This window comes from Equus quagga, chromosome 11 (genome assembly GCF_021613505.1).
Source record: "Equus quagga isolate Etosha38 chromosome 11, UCLA_HA_Equagga_1.0, whole genome shotgun sequence".
Taxonomy (NCBI): domain Eukaryota; kingdom Metazoa; phylum Chordata; class Mammalia; order Perissodactyla; family Equidae; genus Equus; species Equus quagga.
The window spans coordinates 84,187,023-84,211,785 of NC_060277.1; the positions used below are offsets into that span (position 1 = coordinate 84,187,023).

The 24,763-nt window shown below is 58.3% G+C and overlaps 1 protein-coding gene across 22 annotated transcripts; it reads left to right on the forward strand.

Moving 5' to 3' along the window:
* The first annotated feature begins 1,817 nt into the window (after positions 1-1,817).
* TSPOAP1 (TSPO associated protein 1) lies at positions 1,818-24,157 on the forward strand. Of its 22 annotated transcripts, none has more exons than XM_046677103.1 (28): positions 1,819-1,965; positions 3,223-3,300; positions 3,386-3,469; positions 3,716-3,805; positions 3,988-4,110; positions 4,345-4,449; positions 5,829-5,879; positions 6,270-6,290; positions 7,121-7,325; positions 7,942-8,114; positions 9,314-9,429; positions 9,717-9,826; positions 12,994-13,824; positions 13,994-14,145; positions 14,463-14,840; positions 14,925-15,164; positions 15,504-15,689; positions 16,279-17,124; positions 17,785-17,863; positions 17,962-18,113; positions 18,603-18,771; positions 19,141-19,212; positions 19,615-19,647; positions 19,836-19,939; positions 20,025-20,096; positions 20,338-20,448; positions 21,121-21,182; positions 22,947-23,079. In XM_046677103.1, exons 6-27 carry the CDS (start codon positions 4,348-4,350, stop codon positions 21,148-21,150), a joined length of 4,233 nt encoding a protein of 1,410 aa, XP_046533059.1. In that variant the 5' UTR covers positions 1,819-1,965; positions 3,223-3,300; positions 3,386-3,469; positions 3,716-3,805; positions 3,988-4,110; positions 4,345-4,347; the 3' UTR covers positions 21,151-21,182; positions 22,947-23,079. The 22 variants fall into 22 exon arrangements, 20 of the variants coding, with proteins under 20 accessions (XP_046533046.1, XP_046533051.1, XP_046533059.1 ...); XM_046677098.1 differs by lacking the exon at positions 1,819-1,965 and adding an exon at positions 2,281-2,416 and having other exon boundaries at positions 3,386-3,458; positions 7,834-8,114; XM_046677101.1 differs by lacking the exon at positions 1,819-1,965 and adding an exon at positions 2,281-2,416 and having other exon boundaries at positions 3,386-3,458; positions 7,834-8,114; positions 19,168-19,212.
* Positions 24,158-24,763: the final 606 nt, after the last annotated feature.

Sequence of the window (24,763 nt, forward strand, 5' to 3'; positions counted from 1 at the left end):
CTGAGGGCCCTGGGGGAGCTGCAGCAGCGCTGTGCCATCCTTAAGGAGGAAAACCAAATGCTGGTGAGGCTTGGAAAGCGAATCCTGGGTCCTGACTGCAGCTGGGGGAAGGCAGACTCTGACACCCCGGCCCTCCGCCTCAGCATCCTCCTCATCCCATGAACATCCCTCCAAGTGGGGGTTACGTGCAAGTGACATGATCCTAAGACCCAGAGAGGATAAATCCCTACCTAGAGTTGCAAGGACCCCACTGGGAGCCTAGGGCTCTAGCTCAAGGCCTGGGCAGTTAGGATTGGGTCTGTGGGGTGCTCCACACATACCCCAATTCTGGCTGACCCCTTATCAGAGGAAGAGCAGCTTCCCTGAGACGGAGGAGAAGGTGCGGAGGCTGAAGCGGAAGAACGCGGAGCTGGCGGTCATTGCCAAGCGCCTGGAGGAGAGGGCCCGGAAACTGCAGGAGACTAACCTTAGGGTGGTGAGGATGGAGGCTGGGTGACCAGGGAAGAGGGGAGTCAGGGCTGGGCCTGAGGGAGTGGGGTTTGGGAGTAATGGACTCTTAGCACCCAGGAAAGCTGGAACCCAGGGGCTGAGATATAAGAAGGGCAAATGCTCGCCAGGCTAGGAGGCTGAGGGTTTCTGGAGCTACAGGAGGGAGGGAAGGGCTGGGCAGGGAGCTCCTGAGCAGCCAGGGAGTAGGATTCTGGATGACCACGTGCTGGTGCTGGCTGCAGCCATCCGCTGAGCTCATCTCTGGGTGCAGAGCTGGTGGGGGCAGGGATGAAGACCCATCACATTGGCAGCCCTCAGTTAGCAGCATCCTTTGGGCCTAAACTAGGAGGTGCAGTTAACTCTTTCAGTCCTGCTTGAGGATTGCTGGGATGGGGTCAAGTGAGGCTGTTGGTACCCTGAGGCCCCAAACACAGGGTAGAAGCAGGAGGCCACACTTCTAGGTTTTCATCCTAACCATTCCTTTGGGAGGAGCTGAGGAGTGGGAGAAGTGCCCCAGCCCTCAGATGACAGTTGGCCTTACCCCTCCTCTGGCCAGGTGAGTGCCCCCGTGCCCCGTCCAGGGGCCAGCCTGGAGTTGTGCCGGAAGGCCCTGGCCCGCCAACGAGCCCAGGACCTCAGTGAGACAGCCAGCGTCCTGCTGGCCAAGGACAAGCAGATTGCTGCCTTGCAGCGAGAGTGCAGGGAGCTGCAGGCCAGGCTCACCCTGGTCGGCAAGGTGCGAGGAGGCCCTGGTCACCCTTTCCAGCTCAGCCCTACACAGGGCTGCCGGCCTGGCGTGTGGGATGTGGATGAGATGCTAATGAGATGCAAATGAAGCGGGAAGGTGGAGGCTGCTGGGGAGTAGGTTCCCCTGGCAACGGCCCAGGTGGAAGCAGGGAGAAGGAGCCTGAACTGAAGGGGGTGGAGCCATGAGTCCCAGACCTGGGAATTTCTGGGCTTCAGGCTTCAGGCTGTATGCCAGTGTGTCTAGCTGTAGGAATCCACAAATACCTCGCACTTGTGTGAAGCGATGTTTTCAAGGCATTTAGCACAGTGCTGGGCACACTGTGAGTGCCCAGTAAATGAATTACTGTGAATGTCTGCACACGGGCTAGCGGAAGCATGCGGCGGTACACGCACGCACCGATGACCAGGCATGTATGCATGGGAGAATGTGCACGTTCCCGCGCGTCGAAGCCCCTCCAGCAAGGCGGAGGGCGGGCTCCGCTGGGGATGGCGTGGGGCGGGCAGGGGTTAGGCCTGACTCCTCTCCCTGTCCGCTCACCCCAGGAGGGCACCCAGTGGCTCCACGTGCGGGACTTCGACCGGCTGCTGCGCGAGTCCCAGCGGGAGGTGCTGCGGCTGCAGAGGCAGATCGCTCTGCGCAACCAGCAGGAGCCGCCCCCGCCGCCCCGGCCCCCGGGCCCTGCTGCCCCGGCCAGAGCAGGGGCGCCCGCCCCCGGGGCCCCGGGAGAGGTGAGCGCCCGCGCAAGGGCAGGTGTGTGTAGATGGGGGGTTGGGGCGGCTCCGGGATCTCCCCCTACACCGCACTCAGAGCCCCGAGGATCTGGTAGTGGCGAGCCTTCCAAGGGCTGTGGAGCTTTCCCGATCCCGGGGGCAGGATCCACCGCCTAGCCTCCCCGCGCTCCTACCTGCGCCGCGCCCGCCCCCAGGGGTTCGGGGTCCGCCCTCTGCAGGCCTGCGCCCTGCGGGGCCCGCCCCGCCGCCCCTGCCGCCCCTGCCGCGTCGCCAGTGGTATGGCCCGGCCGCAAATCCCTGGTTGCCCTGGCAGCCGCCTGGGGGCCCAGCCCGCGCCGCCGCCTCCCGCTGCCTCCGTTGCGCGGGGACGCCCCCTCCAGCGCCCGCCTGGTCGGCTAGGCCCGGCCCTGGCTCCTGGGGGGAGGCTGTGCGTCCGCCCCGGCTCCAGGTACGGGCGACCCTCATTGGGCGCCGGGCTTAGGCAGCCCCTGTCGCGAGGGTTAGTGACCCACCCCGGACCCCCAGAACTTAGAGGTCTGTCTCCTCTCCATCCTCTCTGCTTGGGCAGCACCTAGATCCACCCTCTTCTGGGCTCAGGGGTGGGAGGAAGGACTCCATAGCGACCAAGGCCTCAGGGTGAGGTGCTTCTTGCTCAGATTTTGCGCTTCTGCCTGGCCCAGGGAGGGAGACGCACAGCCCATGAAGACCTGTCCTCCCCCAGAGTTCGCCCAGATAAATGGGCAGTGCGATGGGGTGGGCTTGGGGGAAGCCAGGAGGAGGGTCTGGCCAGGTCTGCCATGCTCTAGGCCAAGCCCAGATTTGGTTGATTCATAACCCCTGGCTCTGGAAACACTGCCTCCCTGGGGGCCCAGGCGGCCTCCTACTTCTCTGCCAGTGACTGAAGGACACCCAGGACAGTTATTGAGTGCAGAGCAGGGCTGCTGCTGGAATGGAAGCTAAAAAGGGAAAGCTTTGGCCTGGATAAGGGACCCATCTCCCAGGGCACACATGGGTCTCAGGATCTCAAAGCACTATGTCTGGAGGACACGGGGGTGCAGCCTCTGCACTTCCACATCAGCTGGAGATGATGGGAGGGGGTGGGAAGACAGCACCCCCCCCCCCCCTTCCTGGGCAGGGATCTCTTTGCTGACTATGAGATGGGGTGGGAACCTCCCACGGACAGGCTAGGCTGGGGGCAGGCTGTCCTGGAGCCCTGTTCTCAGGTGCCAGCCCCCTGCCTCTGGGCATTTCCAGGCCACACTCCAGGAAGATGTGGAAAGCCCACCCGTGGTCCTAGGGGAGCCAGAGAAACGGCAGAGGGTGCAGCAGCTGGTAAGTCTCAGGTCTAGGCTGGAGGAGACCTGTTGTGGACAGATCTGTCTTTCTGCATGAGGGGCCCTCGATTCTGACCCTACAGGAGTCAGAACTCAGCAAGAAGCGGAAGAAATGCGAAAGCCTGGAGCAGGAAGCCCGGAAAAAGCAGAGGCGATGTGAGGAGCTGGTGAGCTCTCAGGGCCTCCTGGAGGCCAGCTCCTCCCTTCCCCCAGCCAGCCAGGTGGTGGGCTCCCTCGGCTCTGCTTTCATCCCTCTTTCCCTCCTGTTCTGCACGGCTCTCCTTTCCTGGCTGATGCAGATTCCACATGGGGGAGGAGGGCCTTGTCTGGGAGGGCAGGGTCCTCTGCATGGAGAGGGGAAGAATGTGGGTGCTGGGCCCTCACTCCCCCCCAGAGCTCCTCTGGTCTCTCAGGAACTGCAGCTGAGAGAAGCCCAGAATGAGAATGCCCGCCTGGTGGAGGAGAACTCTCGGCTCAGTGGGAGAGCCACAGAGAAGGAGCAGGTAGCGGCTCTGCCCAGGTGCTGTGGGGCCTGGGCTCCTACTAGGGCCCTTGTCCCTGGGCAAGGGCCTGCTCCTCCCCCACCCCCAACTGGGCTAGAGTACAAAGGGTTCTATTCCCTCTGGGGAAGGAGCTGGTGGGACAAGGCTCACATGCCCAGCGCCCTGCCACTCCCCGTCTCCAGGTGGAGTGGGAGAATGCGGAGCTGAGGGGCCAGCTCCTGGGGGTGACACAAGAGAGGGACTCAGCCCTTCGCAAGAGCCAGGGTCTGCAGAGCAAGCTGGAGAGCCTGGAGCAGGTGCTGAAGGTGAGGGACTGTGTAGGTGGGGGGAGGGTATTTGTCCCTGGATGGTGGAACATGCCCTTTGTGGGGTGCTGGGGACTAAGGTCCAGTCTTGGTGCTACCGGCCCCTTTCCTTCTCTGCCTCAGTTTCCTTTTCAATAGAGGATATCTTTAAGTGTCTGAGGCTCCCTTGTCTTGCATCTTCTAGAGAAACAGTGGAGTGGGGCTCTGGCCTTGACCCATGGTCTTGTGTTTCAGCACATGCGGGAGGTGGCCCAGCGGCGGCAGCAGCTGGAGGTCGAGTATGAGCAGGCTCGGCTCAGCCTGCAGGAGAAGCAGCAGGAGGTCCAGAGGCTGCAGCAGGTGAGGGCAGTGTCTCTAAGGGGCAGGAGTGAGGGAGGGGTGGTAGGCTACTGGACCCCAGCTTAGTCATCCACTCATTCAGTGAGCATTTACTGAGCACCCACTGCATGCCAGCCACTGTACCAGGCACCGGGGGACAGTGGTGGGCAAAGACCAGGTCCCTGACCGATCAGCACATAAGCAGATCCATGAGTGAGATGGTCCCCGTCACTGACAAGTGCAAGGGGGGAAGAGAACTGGTGACGTGACAGAGAGTGACTGGGGTGGGGTGAGGGGCCACTTTAGAGAGGTGGATGGGGCAGGAAGGAGCCAGCTGAAGAGCACTCCAGATAGGGGGACAGAATCGGGAAAGAGCAGTGTGGAGATGGCCAGGACAGCAGGAGTAGGCGAGAGCCAGATCACTCAGGGCCTTAAAGGCTGTGGAAAGAGTTTGGATATTTTGCTCTCTGAGCAGTTAGAAGCTGTTGAAAGATCCCAGCATGATCCAAGGGGTCATTTTAGCAGATCACTTTGGCGGCGCTGTGGGGGGTGGATTGGGGTGTGGAAGCGGGGCAGTCAGGTGTCGGGGCTGTGGAAGCACTCCGGGTGGGAGATGATGGCCTGGACCAGGCAGCAGGCAATGAAGGGGAAACAGACGGATGGGTGTGAAATACGTTTTGGAGATAGAATCAACAAGAGTCACTGTGGGATTCCAGTTGAGTCCCAGCTCTGTCGCTCATTTGCTGTGACCCCCTGGTGGAGGGTGGGGCTTTTCACTCCCCAGGAGGTGAGGGATGAAGGGGCAACAGACTTGAGAGGCAAGGAATGCTGAGTTCTGAGTTCTATTTTGGCCAAGTTTGGGTTGTATGTTTAACATGCAAGTGGAGATGTCCATAGACAGCTGGATTTAGGAGCCTGGAGTCGTGGGGAAGCAGGTCTTGGAGATGTATTTTGGAGTCATCAGTGTATCAGTCATGTGACTAGATGGGACCCTTGGGAGAGAGTGTAGAGTATAAAGTGGGCCTAGCACTGTGCCCCGTGGCACCCTGACGTTCGAAAGGGGTGGAAGACGGAGCAGGCAGAAGAGGCTGAGACGGGGCGTCCGGAGAGGTAGGAGGGAAACCCTGAGGGTGGATGCTCCCCAAAGAGAGAGCAATGTCAGGCTCACGTCTGCTTGGCCACACTGCCTTCTAGCCTAAGGCACGGTTCAGGGTGGGAGTTCGGGAGGGAGGGGCCCTCAGCCTCCCTCTTCCCAGCCCGCCTGCCCTCTTCCTCTCCTCTCCCTTCCCCCTCTTTCTTCTTTCCTTTTGCCCTTCCTAGCCCCCCTCCCTTTCATCTCCCTCTGTCCCACCCCTTTCCTCATCCTTCTCCTCCAGCATTTTGCCTCATTTCACCTGTAGGCCCAGGCGGAAGCTAAGAGGGAACATGAAGGCGCCGTGCAGCTGCTGGAGGTAGGGTCCCTAGGGGTGACCCCAGCCCCATCAGCTTGTGGGGGAAGTTCAGAGAGAGCTGGAGGGGACTGTGTGGGTGTGAGTGTCACGGGTGTGGGCTTGCAGGAAGGGCCCTTAAATACTCCAGGGCCCAGGGGAATCCCCTCCACCATTGGCCTGTTTCTTAGGCTGGGGCACAGCAGGGCAGGGGCTCCTTAGTCTTGAGCAGCAGTGTCCCTTTGCCACCTACCCCTGGAGGCTGCCTTCACCCTGAAATAGCCTTCCACTTAAGAGCTGCTCAGTCAGTCCAGGGAGTGGACCCAGTGGGCCCCTCCCTCTTTCCTTCCCTCTCTGGATAGTGACCCACAGGGTACAGGTTCTAACTCTCCTCTGCTTTCCTTTTCTGTGCAGTCCACCCTGGATTCCATGCAGGTACAGCCTCCTGACCCCGACCTCCCTGGCTGTCCCCTCCCCCACACCTCTCCTGGCTGGCTGAGCTGCATCTCTTCCCTCAGGTCCACGTGGTCCCAACCCTCATGCCACCAGAGGAGGGTGTGACCGGTAGCAGACCTGAGACTCCGTAGATGGGCTGGGATTCCTACAGGACATGTGGGCCATCCCCTGGTCTCAGACCTGCCATTGTGCCTGGCAGACATGGGGCCTTTCCTCCTCTAAAACCTTGCCATTCAGACCATGAGGAAGTTCATTACCAGTCTAACCCGTGATCTCTTGGCCAGGGAGAGCCCCTAATATTGGGACTCTCCTGATACCTGAGGAATATTCTTGAGAATTGGCTTGTTCCTGTCACAAAGATGCCCCGGCTCCCATGTGAGCTCTCTCTGGGGACCTCTCTGAGGGCAGGGATTTAGGTCACTGACTGTGGGAGGGTGACAAGCAGTGGAGCTGAGAAAACTTCTGAGGTGATGCTGGTGGTGGTGCTGGGGGTGGGAGCAATCCCTTTTGGCCTAGAAAGCAGCCAGAAGCAGAAGTGCCACTGCCTGGGGTGTGAGGGTGTGCTGCGCGGAGGCCGGTTGAGCCCTTCTCTGGAGGCGGGTAGGGAGTGCAGCTGTCCCACAGCCCCAGGACTCCACCCTCAGCTCAGACACTGTTAAGGGCAATGGGGCAGCCAGGCGGAGGGTTGGTGCCAGGCCTAGGGGCTGGGCAGATGTGATCTGAAGTTGGTGTGGGGCTGTGTGGAGACGGCACAGGCTGAACTGGGCTGCTTTGCTGGGCCTGGTGGCTCATGGTGGGTCTTGACCCAGGCCCGGGTTCGAGAGCTCGAGGAGCAGTGCCGCAGCCAAACTGAGCGCTTCAGCCTCCTGGCGCAGGAGCTCCAGGCCTTCCGCCTGCACCCTGGCCCCTTGGATCTGCTCACCTCTGCCCTGGGCTGCAGTACCCTTGGGGACCGTCCACCACCCCCCTGCTGCTGCTCTACCCCCCAGCCCTGCAGGGGGTCTGGCCCCAAAGGTAAGGTACACCCCACTGACATTAGCCTGGAATCCTCAAACCTGGGGCTTTTGTATAGGGTCAGCGGAAGCTAGCACCTCGCCCAAACTCACACAGCAAGTTAGAGCCAGGCCTGGCTAGAACCAGGCTCTGGTGGGAAAAAAATGAGCCCACGGGAGTGGCTCTCCCAGAGTCTGGCCCAGGCATCTCAGGCCACTGCTCCTCCCGCTCAAGACCTCTGTGGTCACGGCCGGGAGTTGGGCACTGGGAGTCAGTAGCAGGCAGTGTGGGCTGGTGAAGAGTCAGGGCAGGGGGTCAGTCAGATCTGGTGGTCCCGGCTCCCCTCACTGAAGAGTCCCATGATTTTGAGCATGCTGCTTCACCTCTGTGGGCCATCGTCTCCTAAACTGTAAGACGAGTAATTCCATGCACCTCGGCAAGCTGCTCTGAGGATCCTGTGAAACAATGTGTGTAAGTCACTTCCACCTCCACTTACTAAGTTTCCCCTAAATATTTCCCTTCTTGTAAGGAAACCTGGCTGTGGAGGGCCTGGCTCCCTATCCAAGAGGCTCCACCCTCAGTCCCTGGTCCCTCTTCAGGCCACAGACCGCAGGCCCACATGCCTTCTTCTCTTTAGACCTTGACCTCCCACCGGGCTCCCCAGGGCGCTGCAGCCAAAAGTCTTCCGAGCCTGCCTCTGCCACGCTTGCTGGGGTCCCTCGAAGGACCGCCAAGAAGGCAGAGTCTCTCTCCAACTCCTCTCGCTCTGAGTCCATCCACAACAGCCCCAAGTCTTGCCCTACGCCTGAGGTCAGTGCTGGGGAGGGGCTGGGTCTTGCTCAGCCTTGGGGAAGGGAGAAGGAGAGCTGGCCCTGACCTCGTCTGGGATTCCCAGGAGTTGGGTGGCTGCTGGCCCATGTCGGGAAGTGGAGCCAGGTGCTTGGAGAGAAGGGCCTGTGGACTCCTCCTTGTGGGCAGGGAGCTTGGGTGGAGTCTGTCCTGCGCTCCGGGGCCGCCTGCAAACCCTATGTTGGGGTCACCCAGCCCCACCCCTCTGGGGCCAAGAGAAGCCCCAGAGTCTTGGGCTGGCTGGAGGGAGACACTATGGCGCCAGGATCCACATAATGAGACTGTTCATGAGAGCGGCTGTAGCAGATGCAGATGGTTGTGTGAGAAAGAGCACAGGTTCCGGGATTCAAATCCCAACTTTGTCTTAGGCAAGTCATGGACCCCTTCTGGACTTCGGTTTCCTTGTCTGGATTTTGGAGCTAATTAAACTTGCCTTGTAAGGTTGTTGTGAGGATTACATGAAAAAATATAGGGAAAGTGCCTTGCTCAGTGTGGGGGACACAGAAGGTGCTTAACATATGGCAGCTATTATTATTACCAAGTTCTTGGGCGTCACTCACAGCTCTTCTGATCACCTCGTCCCCCTCTCTACCTCCCAAACTCCAGAAAGTGGAGGGGAGAAGGTCAGGAGCAGCCCTGATGTCCACGGTTGTGGAAAGTGGCGGAACCCAGCCCTGGGCCTCTACTGCCCCCTTGTGGGATAGGACGGTGGTTCTGGCTTTGGCTGCCCCTGTTTTCCCTGGCAGTGACCCCCTCTCAGGAACTTCTCAGCCCCTTCTGCGTGCTCGCTGCCAGCTCTTTACACTCAGAGTGCTTTGCTGAGTTTTTCCTTAAGGAGACAAACTGCCATTGGGCAGCCACCCCACACCAGCATGGCTGGCCCCCTCTCCGAGAAAGTGGTCTTATTTACTGGGCTGGTGCAGTAGAGGCCAGGGCTCAGGGAGGAGGCCAGGTTATCCCCACTCCCCCTTCCCAGGCCAGCTGTGCTCTGCCAGGGCCTGCTGGTTCAGGTGCTGATTTAGAAAACATCAGGGCTCATTGCTGCTGGCCTTGTCCAGTGTGCGCTCACTTTCCCTTCTCAAAGCAACAGGTCCTCCACTGTCTGCTTTGCCATTGGCCCTGGGTCCTGGAGAGGACTGGCCCTTTCTGTTTGTCCCCAGGTGGACACAGCCAGTGAGGTGGAGGAGCTGGAGGCAGACAGTGTGTCCCTGCTCCCAGCAGCGCCGGAGGGCAGCCGGGGAGGAGCCAGGATCCAGGTCTTCCTAGCGCGCTACAGGTGGGCCCCTCTCCCCTGTTCCCCATCCCCCCCAGCATTTGGGGTGTCTGGGAGGAAGGGCCTGAGTGAAGATAGCGGCCTCTGGAGGTAATGGTGGGGTGCAGGGATCCCAGTGGACAAGTCCTCTTGACCTAGTTGGGCTGAGGTGGGCTCAGTGAGCGCTCTGCTTGGCTGAAGATGGACAACCAAGTCCCCATAAAGGCCGAGTGTGTGGGGGAGAGGAGCTGGGACGTGGCAGTCAGCATGTTGGTTGCTATCTTCCTCCTCCTCCGCGCCTCCCCCCACAGCTACAACCCCTTCGAGGGCCCCAACGAGAATCCAGAGGCAGAGCTGCCGCTTACTGCTGGCGAATATATCTACATCTATGGCAACATGGATGAGGATGGCTTTTTTGAAGGTAGGAAGGTGGCAGGGAACAGTCTGTTCATTCCCCTGCTTTTAAGCTCTTCTTCCTAGAGACCTCCACGCATCCGTATCCTCTCAGCCCACCATAACTTTTCAGACTCAGCTAAAAGGTGTGCGGAGACCTGGAGCCCGTGGGGGAAAGGGAAAGGAAGGGATCTGGGACAAGGGGGCAGCCGGTCTGACTGCAGGTCTGCCCTAAGCAGGGCAGGACAGGGCCTACCACAGTCTAGATGATGGGCAGAGTGTCATCGGAAATTTTGGCTAAATTTGCTTTTGTGCTGGGGGACACGGCATGGCAGTGTTTAACACGAGTGATGCTCGAGGTCAAGCATGTAACATAGTTCTGATGCTGGACTCCAGTCGGGTGTGGGGAGGAGGAACCAGGGTCCAGAGCCCAGGAAAGGGTGTTAGCAAGTGGTTAGCAGTTCTCAGGGCGTGGGCTTCAGGGCAGTTCTCCAGTGCCTGTGGGGAGATGGGGCAACCAAGGCAGATGCCCCACTACTCAGACTGGGCAACAGGGCAGGGCCTGCAGAAGAAATGGCCTTGGGAGGCTCCCCCAGGGGGCCCTGGCTGGGTACCAGGCTGCTTCCTTCAGCGGCAGGGAGGATGACACTGTGTGGGGACTGAGATGAGGTGTGGACAGGGCAGGGCAAGGGCTGTAACCATGTGTGGGGATGTAGAAAAGAGATCAGCTCTGGGTCTGCAACACCCAAAGCTTTGGGTTTGTAAGGCCAGGCCTTGAGAGCCTGCTCGGTGTCTCTTCCCTGGGCCCTACGCCTGTTATTTGAGTAGCTGCTGGGAATGATGGTAAACACTAAATTCCCCATAGGGGCGGATAACAGAGAGCGGGATTAAATAGCTCCCCCCAAACAGCTTTTTTAAAATGGAAAAACAAACAAACAAACCAAAAAACCAATACAATTTTTTGGAAGGGGGCAGCAAAACCATAAATATCAACTAACCACAAATTACTAGATTTGAACCTTACAATCTGGGATAGATTTAAAGGCATGTAGACACCTGAGTGTAGGATGTGGGGCCATGTTGCTCATCAAACTTTAGCTGAATGGCTCCTTCCTCTACGTCTGGTCCCACCTGGACCGCTCTTGGGGGCACATACTTCGGGAGCTTGTGCCTGACTCAGACCCAGGCTCCAGCGCCAGCCTTTCAGGGCTGTGGGTCTGTTCAGTGTGAAGGCTCCTGCTTTAATGTCACCCTCCTTAGCACTAGTACTTATACTAGGGCTGCCGCAACAAGTGACCACCAGCCGGGTGGCTAAAGCAACAGAAGTGTGTTCTCTCACAGCTCTGGAGGCCAGGAGCCTGGAATCAAGGTGTTGGCAGGCCACACTCCCTCTGGAGGCTCCAGGGAAGAGTCCACTCCTCATCCCTTTCAGCTTCTGGTGGTTCCAGGTGTTCCTTGGCTTGTGGCCACATCACTCCAGTTTCCCCATCTGTAGTCACATTGCCTCCTTCTCTTCTCTCAGTGTCTCTCCCTGTGCGAGATAAAGACACTTGTCATTGCATCTAGGACCCACCCAGATAATCTAGGATGACTTCATCTCAAGCTCCTTAACTTAATTACATCTGCAAAGACTCTTTTTCCAAATAAGGTCACATTCGTAGGATCCAGGGGTTAGAACGTGGACATATTTTTGGGAGGCCCCCGTTCAGTCCACCACAGCGCTTATATTATTTAATTTATTGACAGTCCCTATTGTGTCTTCTTTAAGTTTTCATACTTGTTTTTGCTCCTAGTGTAAGCAGAGAGAGAGAGGGTGTAGGGGAAACTCGCGGGCCCTCCAGCAGCCCAGGACTGCCTATACACACCCTCTGCCCTCCACCCTGGCCTGTGCTTCCCCTTCCTCCTAATAAGGCTCAACAGTCACCAGCTCATCTGTTCCTGGGAATCTCTTTCCTTCTCCCAAGTTAGCTGTGACGTGACATGCTGTGTGCCCAATTTCTTCCTTCCCTGACATCCCTCAAGCAACAGCGAATGATTTACGATACTCTATTGACGAGTGTTTGGGGAAACTGGCACAAGGTAACACAACTTACTTTTGGCCGCTGCCTGGAGTGACTACCAGTCATACTCCCAGGCCCAGGCCTGCTGTGGGGCCTAATCCCTTCTAGCACCCACAGGGGACTCTTTTCTTTGGCACTTATGTCTTCTGTATCTAAAGATTCTTTCCCCTGCCATGACCAGGTGTTGCTTCCCTCTCTCTTTGAAAATGTCTGTTTTTCACAATTGGAAGTTGAGGGGGCCCCCTGCCCCTACTCCTCAGGGCTGCGTAATATGGAAGTTTTCAAATGTACAGAAAAAGAATAAAACAATGAACACCTATATCCTTGCCACCTCGATTCAACAATTGTTAACATTTTGGTGTATTTGCTTTTCCATATGTGGATTACAAAGAAAAATGACATAAAAGCAAGTTGTACACATCATGACATTTTACCTAGACAAACTTCAACATGCATCTCCTTGGAACATGGACATTCTCCTACATCCTTGCAGTATCTGTGTCACCTGGGAGCTTGTTAGAAATGAATAATCTGGGGCTGTCCTGGTGGGGTATCAGTTAAGTTTGTGTGCTCTGCTTCAGCGGCCCAGGGTTCACCAGTTCGGATCCTGGGCGCAGACCTACACACCGCTTATCAAGCCATGCTGTGGCAGCTTCTCATATAGAAGAACTAGAAGGATACATACAACCAGGATATACAACTATGTACTGGGGCTTTGGGGAGAAAAAAAAAAAGAGGAAGATTGGCAAAAGATGTTAGCTCAGGGCCAATATTCCTCATCAAAAAGCATACCTTTAGGAAAAAGAAAGAAATGCAGAAATCTCAGCCTCACCCAGACCAGACCTAGCTGAGTTAGAATCTGCATTTTAACAAATCTCCAGGTGATTCATATGCACATTAAAATTTAAGAAGCTCTGTCTATATAACCACAATACTGTGATCACACCTAGAATATTAACAATAACTCCCTAATCCAGCTCTTGACTGCTCTTGTCTTTCAAAAGCACTAACAGGTAAATGTTGATTTGAATCAAATGCTTAAGATCACTCACTAACCATTGCTAAAATGCATTTTTTGGACTGGTTTTTCTCTACCTCCTCTCTGTCTTCCCCTTCCCTGCCCTCCCTCTGCCAGGGGAGCTTATGGATGGCCGAAGGGGCCTGGTCCCTTCCAATTTTGTAGAGCGTGTGTCCGACGACGACCTCCTGACCTCCCTCCCTCCGGAGCTGGCTGATTTATCCCACAGTTCAGGCCCTGAACTCAGTTTCCTGAGCGGAGGTGGGGGTGGCAGCAGTAGTGGGGGCCAGAGCAGCGGGGGACGCAGCCAGCCCAGAGCAGAGGAGGAGGCTGCAGGGGACGAGCTTAGTCTGAGCCCCCTGCCTGAGGGTCTGGGTGAGCCTCCTGCTGTGCCTTACCCCCGCCATCTGGCAATCCTCAAGCAGCTGGCCCACAGTGTGGTGCTGGCCTGGGAGCCACCTCCTGAGCAAGTGGAGCTACACGGCTACCATATCTGCGTGAATGGGGAGCTGCGTCAGGCCCTGGGGCCTGGGGTGCCCCCCAAGGCTGTGCTTGAGGACCTGGACCTGCGGGCCGGGGCCCTCCGTGTTTCTGTACAGTCCCTGACCAGTCGGGGCAGCTCCGACCCTCTGCGCTGCTGCTTGGTGGTGGGTGCCCAGGCCCGAGTGGTACCTACTCAGCTGCGGGTCCATCGACTGACAGCCACATCTGCTGAGATTACCTGGGTTCCCAGCAATAGCAACTTGGCCCATGCCATCTACCTCAATGGGGAAGAGTGCCCCCCTGCCTGCCCCAGCACCTACTGGGCCACTTTCTGCCACCTGCGGCCTGGTACACTCTATCAGGCACGAGTGGAAGCTCAGCTCCCACCTCGAGGATCCTGGGAACCAGGCTGGGAGCGGCCGGAGCAGCGGGCTGCCACACTGCAGTTCACCACACTCCCCGCAGGTATGCCAGCTTGGGCATTGACTGTCCGTAACACCCAGGAGGCCAGGCCATGGGTGATTGTGGAGGGGAGGCTGTTGCTATTTGCGTTTTCAGGGAAATGGCAAAGTGGGCTGGTATCTCTGGTGCCGAGTGTCCTACATTACTGGGTCTTGTGCCTCTCTTTCCCCAGGCCCACCTGATGCCCCCCTGGATGTGCAGATTGAGCCGGGGCCCTCGCCTGGAATCTTGATCATCAGCTGGCTCCCAGTAACAATTGATGCTGCTGGCACCTCCAATGGCGTCCGTGTCACAGGCTATGCCGTTTATGCTGATGGGCAGAAGGTATGGCCTGGGCACTCTCCCTGTACTCTGGGAGCAGGATGTGGGGTCTCTCCCTGCCACTCTCAGAAGCCTAGTCTCCCCGCCTGGCACAGAGATGCCTGGCCCCTGGCATTTGGGCACTGTGTAGCAGATTAGTTAGGAGCACAGAGTTTGGTAGCAGATGACTGGGATTCAAAAACCACTGCACTGTGTGGACAGGATGATTAGATGAGATAAGGCATGCCACGGGCTTAGCACAGGGCCTGGCCATTGTTGTCATTGTGTCATCACAATTGGCCATCTCAGCCCCCCTTTCCTGTGCTTTCTCCATCCTGCAGATCATGGAGGTGGCCTCGCCCACAGCAGGCAGTGTGCTGGTGGAGTTGTCCCAGCTGCAGCTGCTGCAGGTGTGCAGTGAGGTGGCTGTACGTACCATGTCACCCCATGGCGAGTCAGCCGACTCCATTCCAGCTCCTGTCACCCCAGCCCTGGCTGTGGCCTGCCTGCCAGCCAGGGTCTCCTGCCCCTCACCACGACCAGGCTCGGAGGCCAGACCACCCCTTGCTCCAGCTTCTCCAGGGCCTGGAGACCCCAGCTCTCCCCTCCGGTGCCCTGACCCCCATGGAACTCGAGAGCCCCCTGGGGGCCCCCCAGCAAGCCCTCCCAGAGAGACACCAAAAGGATCCCAAGAGGAGCCCCCAGCACCTTGCTCCCAGGTAGCCGGCTGGGGAGGGCAGAAGCAGGTGGAGGCTGGGAGAAGGGCCTGGGCTTGGGCCCTTCCTCAGTGCCTTCCATTCCAGGAGGAGGTTGGGGCAGCTGTGCTGGGTGCCTCAGAGGACAGGAGGGCCAGTGGGCCAACCGTGAGGGAGACCGTTCCTGGCCCTGCAGCGTCCTCACTCGCCAAGGAGGAGGCCGAGTGGACTGCAGGAGAGGCCTGCCCAGCACCCTGCTCTACGCAGGAAGCCCTGGCCCAGAGGGTGCCCAGTGCTGAGGCCTGCCGCGGAGGAGACGCAGCGTCTGGGCTGAGGCCCAGGGCTGAGGTATGGGGTTGAGGAAACACTGGCCCACCTCAGAGGATCAGGGCCTGCCTCCCTGCCTTCTGCCAAAATCTGGTTGCGCTCTCCTCTTATTCTCTGCTCTGGTCTGTGCTGTCTGTCTGTCTATTTCTCTGTCACTTTATCTTTCCAGATTTCTCTTTCCCTTTTGGCTACCATCCTCTTCTTCCCCGCCCACCCATTGTGTGAGCCCCCTATTTGGGGCATGACCCTCTCTCCCTCTGCCAAAGGGCCACTTTTGTTCTGGCTGGCGCTGACCCTGCCAGAGCCGCCCATCCCCCTCACTGTCCTTCCCTCTCTCCTCCTTTGTCTCACCTCTTGCAGAGGGAGGACACGGCGGAGCTCGGGGTCCGTCTGGTGAACTCCCTTGTGGACCATGGCCGCAACTCAGATCTATCAGACATCCAAGAGGAGGAGGAAGAGGAGGAAGAGGATGAGGAGCTGGGTTCCAGGACTTGCTCTTTCCAGAAGCAGGTTGCTGGCAGCTGCATTAGGGAGAATGGGGCCAAGGTAACGGGGTGCAGAAGAGCTGGTGGGCCCTAGACCTCGGGTTCCAGGGTCCTCTACCCCCTGTGTCAGCACTGCTCCAGCCGTCACTGAGTGCCCGCAGCATTCTAGGTGTGTGGCCTGGGCCCTGTCCTAAGCAGCAGATAGGAAGTGGCTCAGGGTTGGCCTCTGCCCTCCTGGGAAGAGAGGGGAGAATGAGGAGCTCTTTTCTGCACCTTTTCCTGCCCTAGCCCACCAGACGCAGCACCCTGGCCATCTGAGAGCCTTGTGTTGGGAGCTTCTGGGGAGGGGGTGGGGAGGCCTTTCTGCTATTACGGGTACAGTTTGCTCCCTGATGCTCCTGTCCCTTAGGGGCCCAAGCATCTGTGCCACTGTTCCTTGGGTGTGTCCCTTGCTCTTCCTCTGGCTCTGCCCTGGGCATGCTGTGTGACTTTGGGCCAGCCTCCTTCTCTGGTCTTTCCTCTTGGAGAAAACTGAGGGAGAACTATGGGATTGCCTGCAACCCCTGCCCTCATCTGAGGGCAAAGGTCATAGCTCTCTTCTCTCCCCATGGACCTCTCTTTCTTGCTGCCCTCCTCCCCCCACCCCCCAGCCCCAGCCCGACCCCATCTGGGAGACTGACAGCGACGAGGAGGTCTTGGAGCAGATCCTGGAGCTGCCCCTCCAGCAGTTCTGCAGCAAGAAGCTCTTTAGCATCCCTGAGGAGGAGGAGGAAGAGGATGAGGAGGATGAGGAGGACAAAGAGAGGCCAGGGGCTGGCTGTTCTTCCCGAGACCCTGGCCTTCCTGAGCCTGCAGTGCTGGGGCTGGGCTGTGACAGCAGTCTGCCCCGAGGACCTGGCCCGTGTCCGTTGTCTCCTGAGCCCTCCAGGGCTGGGGACCGCCTGGAGGACATGCCCGGACTAGTTGGTGGAAACAGCTGGAAGAGAGGAAATGGCTCCCCCGAGAAGCCCCCAAACCGCAGGCGGTCCCCAGATCCCCGTGAACACTGCAGCCGACTTCTCAGCAACTGCGGGCCCCAGGCCTCTGGACGACCAGGCCCCACGCGGGAGAGGGGGGCCCCCGTTGTGGGCGAGGGTGCCAAGGGTGGACCAGAGGCTGGTGGGAGAGGGCGGCCGGCCCCTTCCCGGAGGTGCCCCCGGGGCCGGGCCCCAGAATCTGGCCTGGCCAGCTGCCTTTCTCCCAAATGCTTGGAAATCAGCATCGAATATGATTCTGAGGATGAACAGGAGGCGGGCGGCGGGGGCGTCAGCATCACCAGCTCCTGCTACCTTGGAGATGGGGAAGCCTGGGGCACAGCACCTATAGGAAGGCCCAGGGGACCTCTGAAGGCCAATTCAGGCCTCAACCCCTACCCACGCCTCCTGGCCTGGGAGAAAGGGGAGCCAGAACGGAGAGGCCGCAGTGCGACTGGCAGAGCCAAGGAGCAACCCTCCCGGGTCCGTGCCCACTTCCCACCCTGGGCAGCTCCCCGCCTGCTGCCACCTGGTGGCTCTGCTTTCTGCCCACCAGCCACACCCATTCCACGCTGCCGCCTCCATCAGCAGAGGTGGAGCTGGGCCTCCAAGCTCCCTCACCTGCCTCCTCCCACCCACATTCCACTGCTTTGCTGCTTCTGCTGATCGGAACTGGGACGCACAATATTCTGTTATCATTAGTCACCAATTGCTGCCAACCAGCCCCCTGCCTCCGGGCAGGGTGGCCTTTCCTCTGCTGAGCTAGTTACATCTTCAAGACACTGACTATGATGTCCGTCCGGCATCCCCCAACCCTGATGCTGAGAAAGGCCCTCCTCTCACACGCTCCTTGCTTCTCGGCCAGCTTTGAGATCCAGCCTCAGTCCCCTCTACTCCATGCATCTTCTGGGGTGGCTAGAGTGGGGGCCTCCCCTCCTGTCCTTCCTCCCCCTGTGGGGGTGTCTGATGTCTCCAGCGAGGTTGGGCCAAGGCTCCAGGAGAGGAATGTTGTGTCCCTGCTCTGCTGCGCTGCTTGTGCTGATGGGCACGCTTGGGGGAGTGCATATGGGGTCCTGTCCCTGCTGAGGTGCCTGCCAGAGGAGTGACGTGTCACTTCTGCCGTCTGTTCCCCTCTCTTTGTAGGCAGCAGAGTCGGGGGAGCCCAGAGCGCAGAGGGACCCCCCAAGGAAAGGGGGCCGGGCCCCCAGGCCCACCGAGCTGGGTGAGCACCTGGTGGGGGCTGGGCTAGGCTGAGGGGGCCTTTCTTAACTCCTCGGCAAGAGCTGATTGTCATTGCTGTCTCCACAATCCTTTCCACAGCCCCTCCGAGGAGTCCCCCAGAAGTGCTGGCTTACCAGGACCTACCTGTCAGGGTCTTTGTGGCTCTGTTTGACTATGACCCTGTGTCAATGTCACCCAACCCTGATGCTGGGGAAGAGGAGCTCCCCTTCCGGGAGGGCCAGATCCTGAAGGTGACTGACTCACCGTTTGGTCCTCCCCCCTCCCTCCTTTCCTGCACTGGAGGAATTATAGCCATGCATGGGTGAGAACTCGGCTTCTCGAGCTGGATGATGTGGGGTTGGATCCTGACTGCCACTTCTAGCCATGTAACCTTGAGTAGATTAACTAACTCCTCTGGGCCTCAGCTTCCTCACGGGTCAAATAGGGATGATCTTAGTGTCTACCTCACAGGCTTTTTGCTGTTGCTCTGAGGTTCAGGAGATCCTGTCTGCGGTGGGCTGGGTCGATGGACGTGCAGACAGTGGGTGACGATAATATGGAGAGGGCTATTTTCTCTCGCCCTCTGATCCTTATTCTTTGCTGTTCTCCCTGTTTCCTGCCCCATGGCCTGTGAAAGGGAGAGCACCCTGCAGTTCCGAGTGTGGTGTGCGGGGCTCAGGGCCTGGGGTGCAGGGCACAAGCTGAGCTGGCCTCCTGAGACAACTGGTCTTTGCCTCCAGGTGTTTGGGGACAAGGATGCCGATGGCTTCTACCGGGGTGAAGGTGGGGGCCGGACAGGCTACATCCCCTGCAACATGGTGGCTGAGGTAGCTGTGGACAGTCTTGTGGGGAGACAACAGTTGTTCCAGCGGGGTTATTTGTCCCCAGATGTTCTCATTGAGGGCTCAGGTATGACCTGCTGCTGTCCCTCACCCAGCTCCCAGCACCCCAGTTCCAACTCAACCCCTCCTGAGCAGTTTGTGTGTCTGGAGCGGCTGGAGCACCTCATTTATCCAGAGTCTAGCGGAGCCACTAGGACCTCGCAGAGGCTAAGGCCACTGTGGCCAGAGCAATGAGCTCAGCAGCTGGAGTGGGGTCTGCTGCAGGGGGATGAGGCATGTGTTTTGGATCCTGGAGGTCGGGGATGGGAGAGGAATGCCCTTTAGAGACGAGCATAGGAACCCTGGCGCAGTCCCAAGAGGAGACTCCAGAGTCACTGTCCTGTCCTGCTCCCCTGCCTCAGTTTCTCTTTTACGTCTACTTGCCTTCCTGGATCAGGGAATTGTCCCTTTGTGTACTCCACAGCCCGCACAGCTGGGCCTCCTCCCAAGCCCCGCCGCTCCAAGAAAAGTGAGTGAGACCTCTTCTCCCTCGGGGGCCTGTGAGGATGAGTGGGGCGGGGGCACTGCTGGGCTCTCTGGGGAGACACACGTGGAGTTTTGAGCAGGTGAAGGGAATCAGAGCAGACCTGCACCCACATCCATCCCCTCCAGTGGGAGGTTTTTTTCTAACGGGGATAGAGGACCTCTGTTCCCAAAAGCACCTGACAGTAAATTCTATGCAACCTGGAGCAAGTCACTTACCCTTTCTGGGCCTCAGTTCACTACCAAAATCAAAGGCCAGGGCTGATGTACTCTCTGAGCATCTTTCTCTGTTGTATGAGGCTGAGCATCTTGCCTGCCCAGCACCACCCCCGGCCTTGGATGAGGAGGGAAGTGAGGGGCAGGGCTCACACGCACATTCTCTCCACAGCTGAGTCAGAAGGCCCTGCCCAGCTCAGTGCAGGTGAGGGGCTGTCCCTGTGCAGGGGAGACTGGGGAAAGAGGTGGGGTGGGGCGGCCCCTCTGGCCTCTCTCCAGGGGCCACAGCTAGTGGGGAGGTGGTGACTAGGGGGTGAGCAGGCCTCCAGTGCGGAGGATAGTATGGGGTGGGAGATTAGAGAGAGTTGTGAGTCTTCTGCCCCTTGCCTGCAGGCTTCCCCCAGCCGGTCTCCTCTGCCAGCCTGAAAGCTCCCCGCTCCATGGTGGCTGCATTTGACTACAATCCCCAGGAGAGCTCCCCCAACATGGATGTGGAGGTGAGACCCTCAGACCGAGCCCAGCCAAGCAAGGTGGTGGCAGGGGCTCCCTGGGCCTGACACCTGCCTTTTGGTCTCTCAACAGGCAGAGCTACCCTTCCGGGCAGGGGACGTCATTACTGTGTTCGGGGGCATGGACGATGATGGTTTCTACTATGTGAGGACATTGGGGTGGGGGTGTGCCGTACCCCATGTCATCACCCCTTTCAGAAAGGGCTCTCCCAGAGCCAGGGAGGGGGATGAGCAAGGGTTCCTGATGGTAGCCTGGAGGAATGGACCAAGTCACCTTCCATGACAGTGATGTTGACCCATGGCTGTTCCCCCAGAGGCTTCAGGGTCAAGGGGGTGGGGTTGAGGCCTCTTTCCTTGTCTCAGTCTTACCAGCTTCTCCTCCCCAGGGCGAGCTGAATGGACAGAGGGGCCTGGTTCCATCCAACTTCCTGGAGGGCCCTGGGCCTGAGGCGGGCAGCTCAGACAGGGAGCCTGGGACACCCCAGGCTGAGAGTCAGGTCAGTGAGGAGCTGGACTCCCAGCTCAGCAGTTAGTTCTCTTCTCTGCTGGTGTGGTGTTGGGGCTAGGATAGTGTCGAGGGAGGGGCGCAGCCGGGTGCTGATCCAGGTGAGCTCTGTGCCCAGGGTGGAGCTCCTGAGTTACCCCCAGAGGGAGCCTGGCCAGGGCCAGCTCCCTCCCAGTATGTGCCCCTCTCTGCAGAGGGGTGATGGCTGCGACCCTGACCCCCTGCCCATCTGACCTGGCTGCCCACACCCTGGGGCCGATACAGGTGAGGTGGCCCTGTGGAAAAGGACCCCCGTCCCCCCGACACCTCTAGCCAGTCATAGCCCCGGCTTCAGGGACCTTCCCACCCTGCTGGATCTCCCTGTCTCCCAGGTGCCTTTTAAAGCTGGTTGCCCAGCAAGGCCCAGCTTCCTGGGTTCGCATTCTTAGAGGCTGCCTCTCCTTGGGGTGAGTGGAGTACAGTTAATCTCCAGCCTCACAGGACAGGGAGAGGGTGAAGAGGCCAGGCCCCAACCAGAAAACCCTGGGTTTCCATCTGCAGTAGTTCCGAGGCAAAGGTTATGCAAAGCAGTACCAGCCCCTGTGACCTGGGCTACCTGTGACTGGGCGGAGAGTGTGTGGGTCTGTCCATAACCCATCTCCTCTCTTTGTTCCCTGTTCTTCAGAGAACGAGAAGGAGAAGAGTCCAGTGCTAGATGGAGATAGATATATGTAGAGAGAGCAACATGTAAGTGGGGGACTGGCCCCCTCTGTCCTTACGACCCCTACTCCCCATGTCACCATAATCAGACGGTGCTCCTTTGCCTTGAATACCGGAGCTGACCCGGCTCTTCCGCTTTCTTCCAGGGAATGGGGGAGGGAGATCTTGCCATGAGCCAGGTTTGGATATAGGATCATCCCTTCCCCTTGCCTTCACCCTGGGCAGTGCCAGCTGTCATAGGAACCCATGTCATCTTAGTATATAATGTCCGCATTAGCTGACTCTTCATATTCTATAGCACATGCGGCTTATAGAATGTTCTGTGACATCCATAAACATGCCTCCTCAGCATATTATGATACTATATGACTATGGTATTGTAATATTGTGATTATTATTGGTGACAGAAGGATGACAGTGTAATGCCACCAGTAATAATGGTCTTCCTGCCCTTGTCCTCTGCATCATGACCTGTTAGGGGATCAGATGCATGATTTTACTTCCAACTTTATTTCCTCTCCTCAGGGGAATAAAACGGGAACTTAAACAGTTGGAGTCCATAGATAACCCCAAACTATTCATTTCTGGGGCTCTGTTTGTTTCCTCAGCAACCCCTCTCTCCTGGGATGTTGTGGAGGGAGCCCTGGGAGGGAGTGGGCAGGGCCTGGGACTCCCTCGCTGGCTGTCAGCCCTGGCTGGTTGGCAGTAGATGCTCTGACATCTAGGTGCTAGCAGACCTCTTTGTGGGCAGGCCCTGCCATGTCACCAGGGCCTCGGGTGAGAGTGGGCCCCAGGCTGGGTACCCAGCTCTCCTGCCTCTGGTCTGGGCTCCTTAGCTGGCTCTGGCCAGGAGACTGCCAGGATCTGGTGGAAGGTAGGGATTTGAGACAGGGAGTGGGGGGCAGCGGGTGGGGAACATGTAGGCTGGCAAGACCTGATTTGGCTGTGCCAGGCACAGGAGGTCACGGTGTGGGTGTGTGAGTACAGGTGGGGATGTGGGAATATGGGTGGGGGAGGCTTCCTGGTGGCTTTCCCGTTCGCCCAACCTGTCCTTGGGCCACAAGCACCACTGTCTGGGTGGGCCTGTGGCAGAGGGAGCCACTCATGGTTGCAAATGGAGCTGGGAGGAGATTCAGCAAAGGAGAAATGCTAAAGGAGGGAGCAGGGCAGCTTCCAGAGCTAGTGATGGGGGCTGAGTGATGCCCGACTGTAAATGCCCACTCTCAGGGTCTGTTCAAGCTAGAGTCCTGATCTCCTCCCTGTGGGTGGGCACTAGCTCTGCTCCCTGAAGGACATGGGGTGCTGCACCTGCTGGGCTGGACCCGCATTCTCCTTCTGTCTGTGAGGTGGTGCAGGAACTGCCCTCCCTGGAGGGAACGGCTGCCTCTAAGCGGTCCTGTCCTTGAGCTCCCTTTCTTGGGAGGAGATCTCATGGGGGAAGTTGGAGTACCCATCCCGAGGGTCGGGTCCAAGGACTCTTGATCTCTCAGCCCAGCACCATGTAGAGACCCAGAGAAAGGGAGGGGCTAGCCCAGGTCCCAAGTGGGCATGAGCAGAACTGAGACTCTGCGTCTGTCCCTTCAGACTTCCAGTTCAGTGCTCCCTCAGCACCAGCGCACCCACTCGCCTGTCTGCTCCATACATGTGGGGCAGTGGTGGGGGGTGGGGCTCTGGTTCTCCACCATGGTTCTGTGACAAAGGGGGCTGCAGGCACCTGAGGTTGTAGGGTACAGGAGTCAGGGTGGGGCAGGGAGTTGGGCCCTGACCTTGCCCTTTTCTCTCATGTTCTAGGACCGGGCCAGCTCAACACAAGGACCCCCAGAGCCCCCAGGCTGGCCCTGTGCCCCTGGCTCTGGCAGCTTCCCCAGGATTGGACTTGGGGGGCCTCAGGGCACAAGAGAGAAGGTGCGGGGTCTCCTCTCCAAGGGGAAGCAGCTCTTCAGGAAACTGGGCTCTGGGAAGAAGGAGTGATGCTGAGGCCCATCCTGCAGGCAGACGTGGTCCCCTGGGGCCCCCAGATCACCGTCCCGGCTGGGTGGGGAAGACCATGGACTCCGGTTTTCCTGAGTTAACACTGTGGCACTTGGATGGGAATCAGAAACTTGGCGAAGGTCAGAGCTAGATGCGTCCTTAAGGATGAGTCTTCTGGAAGGGCACCTTCCTCTTACAGGAGGGGAAACTGAGACCCAGAGTGAGGGAGTAACGTGGCCAAGGTGGCTGAGCACCTCAGTCACAGAGCCACGACTGGACCCAGGACTCTTGACTCCTAGGCCACCCACCTAGGCCTTGGTTCCCACCACGCTATGCTAGTCCCTTCTGTGGCCCTTTCCCAGGATGGGGGCCCCCTGGGGGGAGAGAGGGGCCTGTCCCCTCTGATGGCACTGACTATCCTGATCATGTCTTCCCTCCCTTGAAGGAAAGTTTGCACTGGATTCTCCTGAGCTCCACCTCCCATGGGGCAGGGGGGGCGGAGCCGTGTATATATGTACATACTCAGTGCCTCAGTCCAGCTTCCTCCATCTCGCTTCCACTGCACAGGCCCGGGAAGGAGAAAGGCCATGCCAAAGCGGGCCTAACCCCGCCCCCATAGTGCTCCACCCCTCCTGCCAGCCTGGTCTCCTGGCCCCTGTGTGTTCCCCGCCCCCAAAGACCCAGGGGGCCAGTGGGCAGAAAGCAGGAGTAGGGTTTGCCTTATTTTGCTCATCGGATTCAATTTCTCTTTTGCATTGTTTTCCTCTGGCCCCTGTCTGAGTCTGGGGCTGGGGAAAAGGACAGATTTATGCAGCTGTTGTCATACCTTCCCTGTTCAGAGTGGGGGAGGGGGCTAGCCACTCTACCCTACCCACCCTTCCCCTGCCCTCGGCTGGGTGAGTGTCTCTGCATGTTCCCTTCGCTGTGGTGGGAGGCTGTTTCACTGAAGCCCCACCCCCACCTTGGTCTCCATGGGTGTGGAATGGTGGGGGCATTTGTTTAAAAAGACATTTTATTATAATAAAGTCTATTTTCACAAAACCCATGCTGGGCTCTACCTGGGGCGAAGGACTCCTCAAGGAGCAGGTCATGCTGGGCTTTGGACTCAACTTCGGAACCCAGAAGTTACATCCAAGGGTGACTGGGGCAAAACTAATGACACCAAGCAGACCAAGCAACTCTTGAGTTTTGTTTCCTAAGAAGAAGGTTTGGCAGCTTCCTGAGTCTCAGCTTGTGGGACCAGATGTTTGGAGTTGGGGCAGGGTCCTGGAGGGAGAAAGAGACCAGGGCAAGGGGACCGGGGGGACACAAAGAGAGAAGCCACCAGTTTCAAGGTGGTGGACTGAACACACCCTGTAATCTTGATTCCCTACACCAAATTCATAGAAATAATAGGTGTAAGAAAAAACAACCAAACAAGTCAACGAACACCATCCATAGTTCCACTTGAAAGCAAGGAGGAGGACTCTCAGTAGACTGGAAATGGCAGGATTCCAGAAAAGACAGACAACAGATGGGAGATCATACTCAGAAACCTCAAAGCAGGGTGCATGTGGGAGTGTTCTGCACATTGCTCCATGCCTAGAGGTGGCACAAACAGAGCAGAAGAGGCCACAGGGGCTACTGACAGTGTGATT

Excerpts from the sequence above, each read along its gene's own strand:
- TSPOAP1 (XM_046677090.1), top strand. The coding sequence starts at position 4,348 with ATGCGGGAGGTGGCCCAGCGGCGGCAGCAGCTGGAGGTCGAGTATGAG. Across the intron at positions 15,690-16,278 it reads TTAGGGAGAATGGGGCCAAG|CCCCAGCCCGACCCCATCTG; the intron begins GTAACGGGGTGC and ends CCCACCCCCCAG. Across the intron at positions 20,449-22,946 it reads CACCCCAGGCTGAGAGTCAG|GACCGGGCCAGCTCAACACA; the intron begins GTCAGTGAGGAG and ends CTCATGTTCTAG.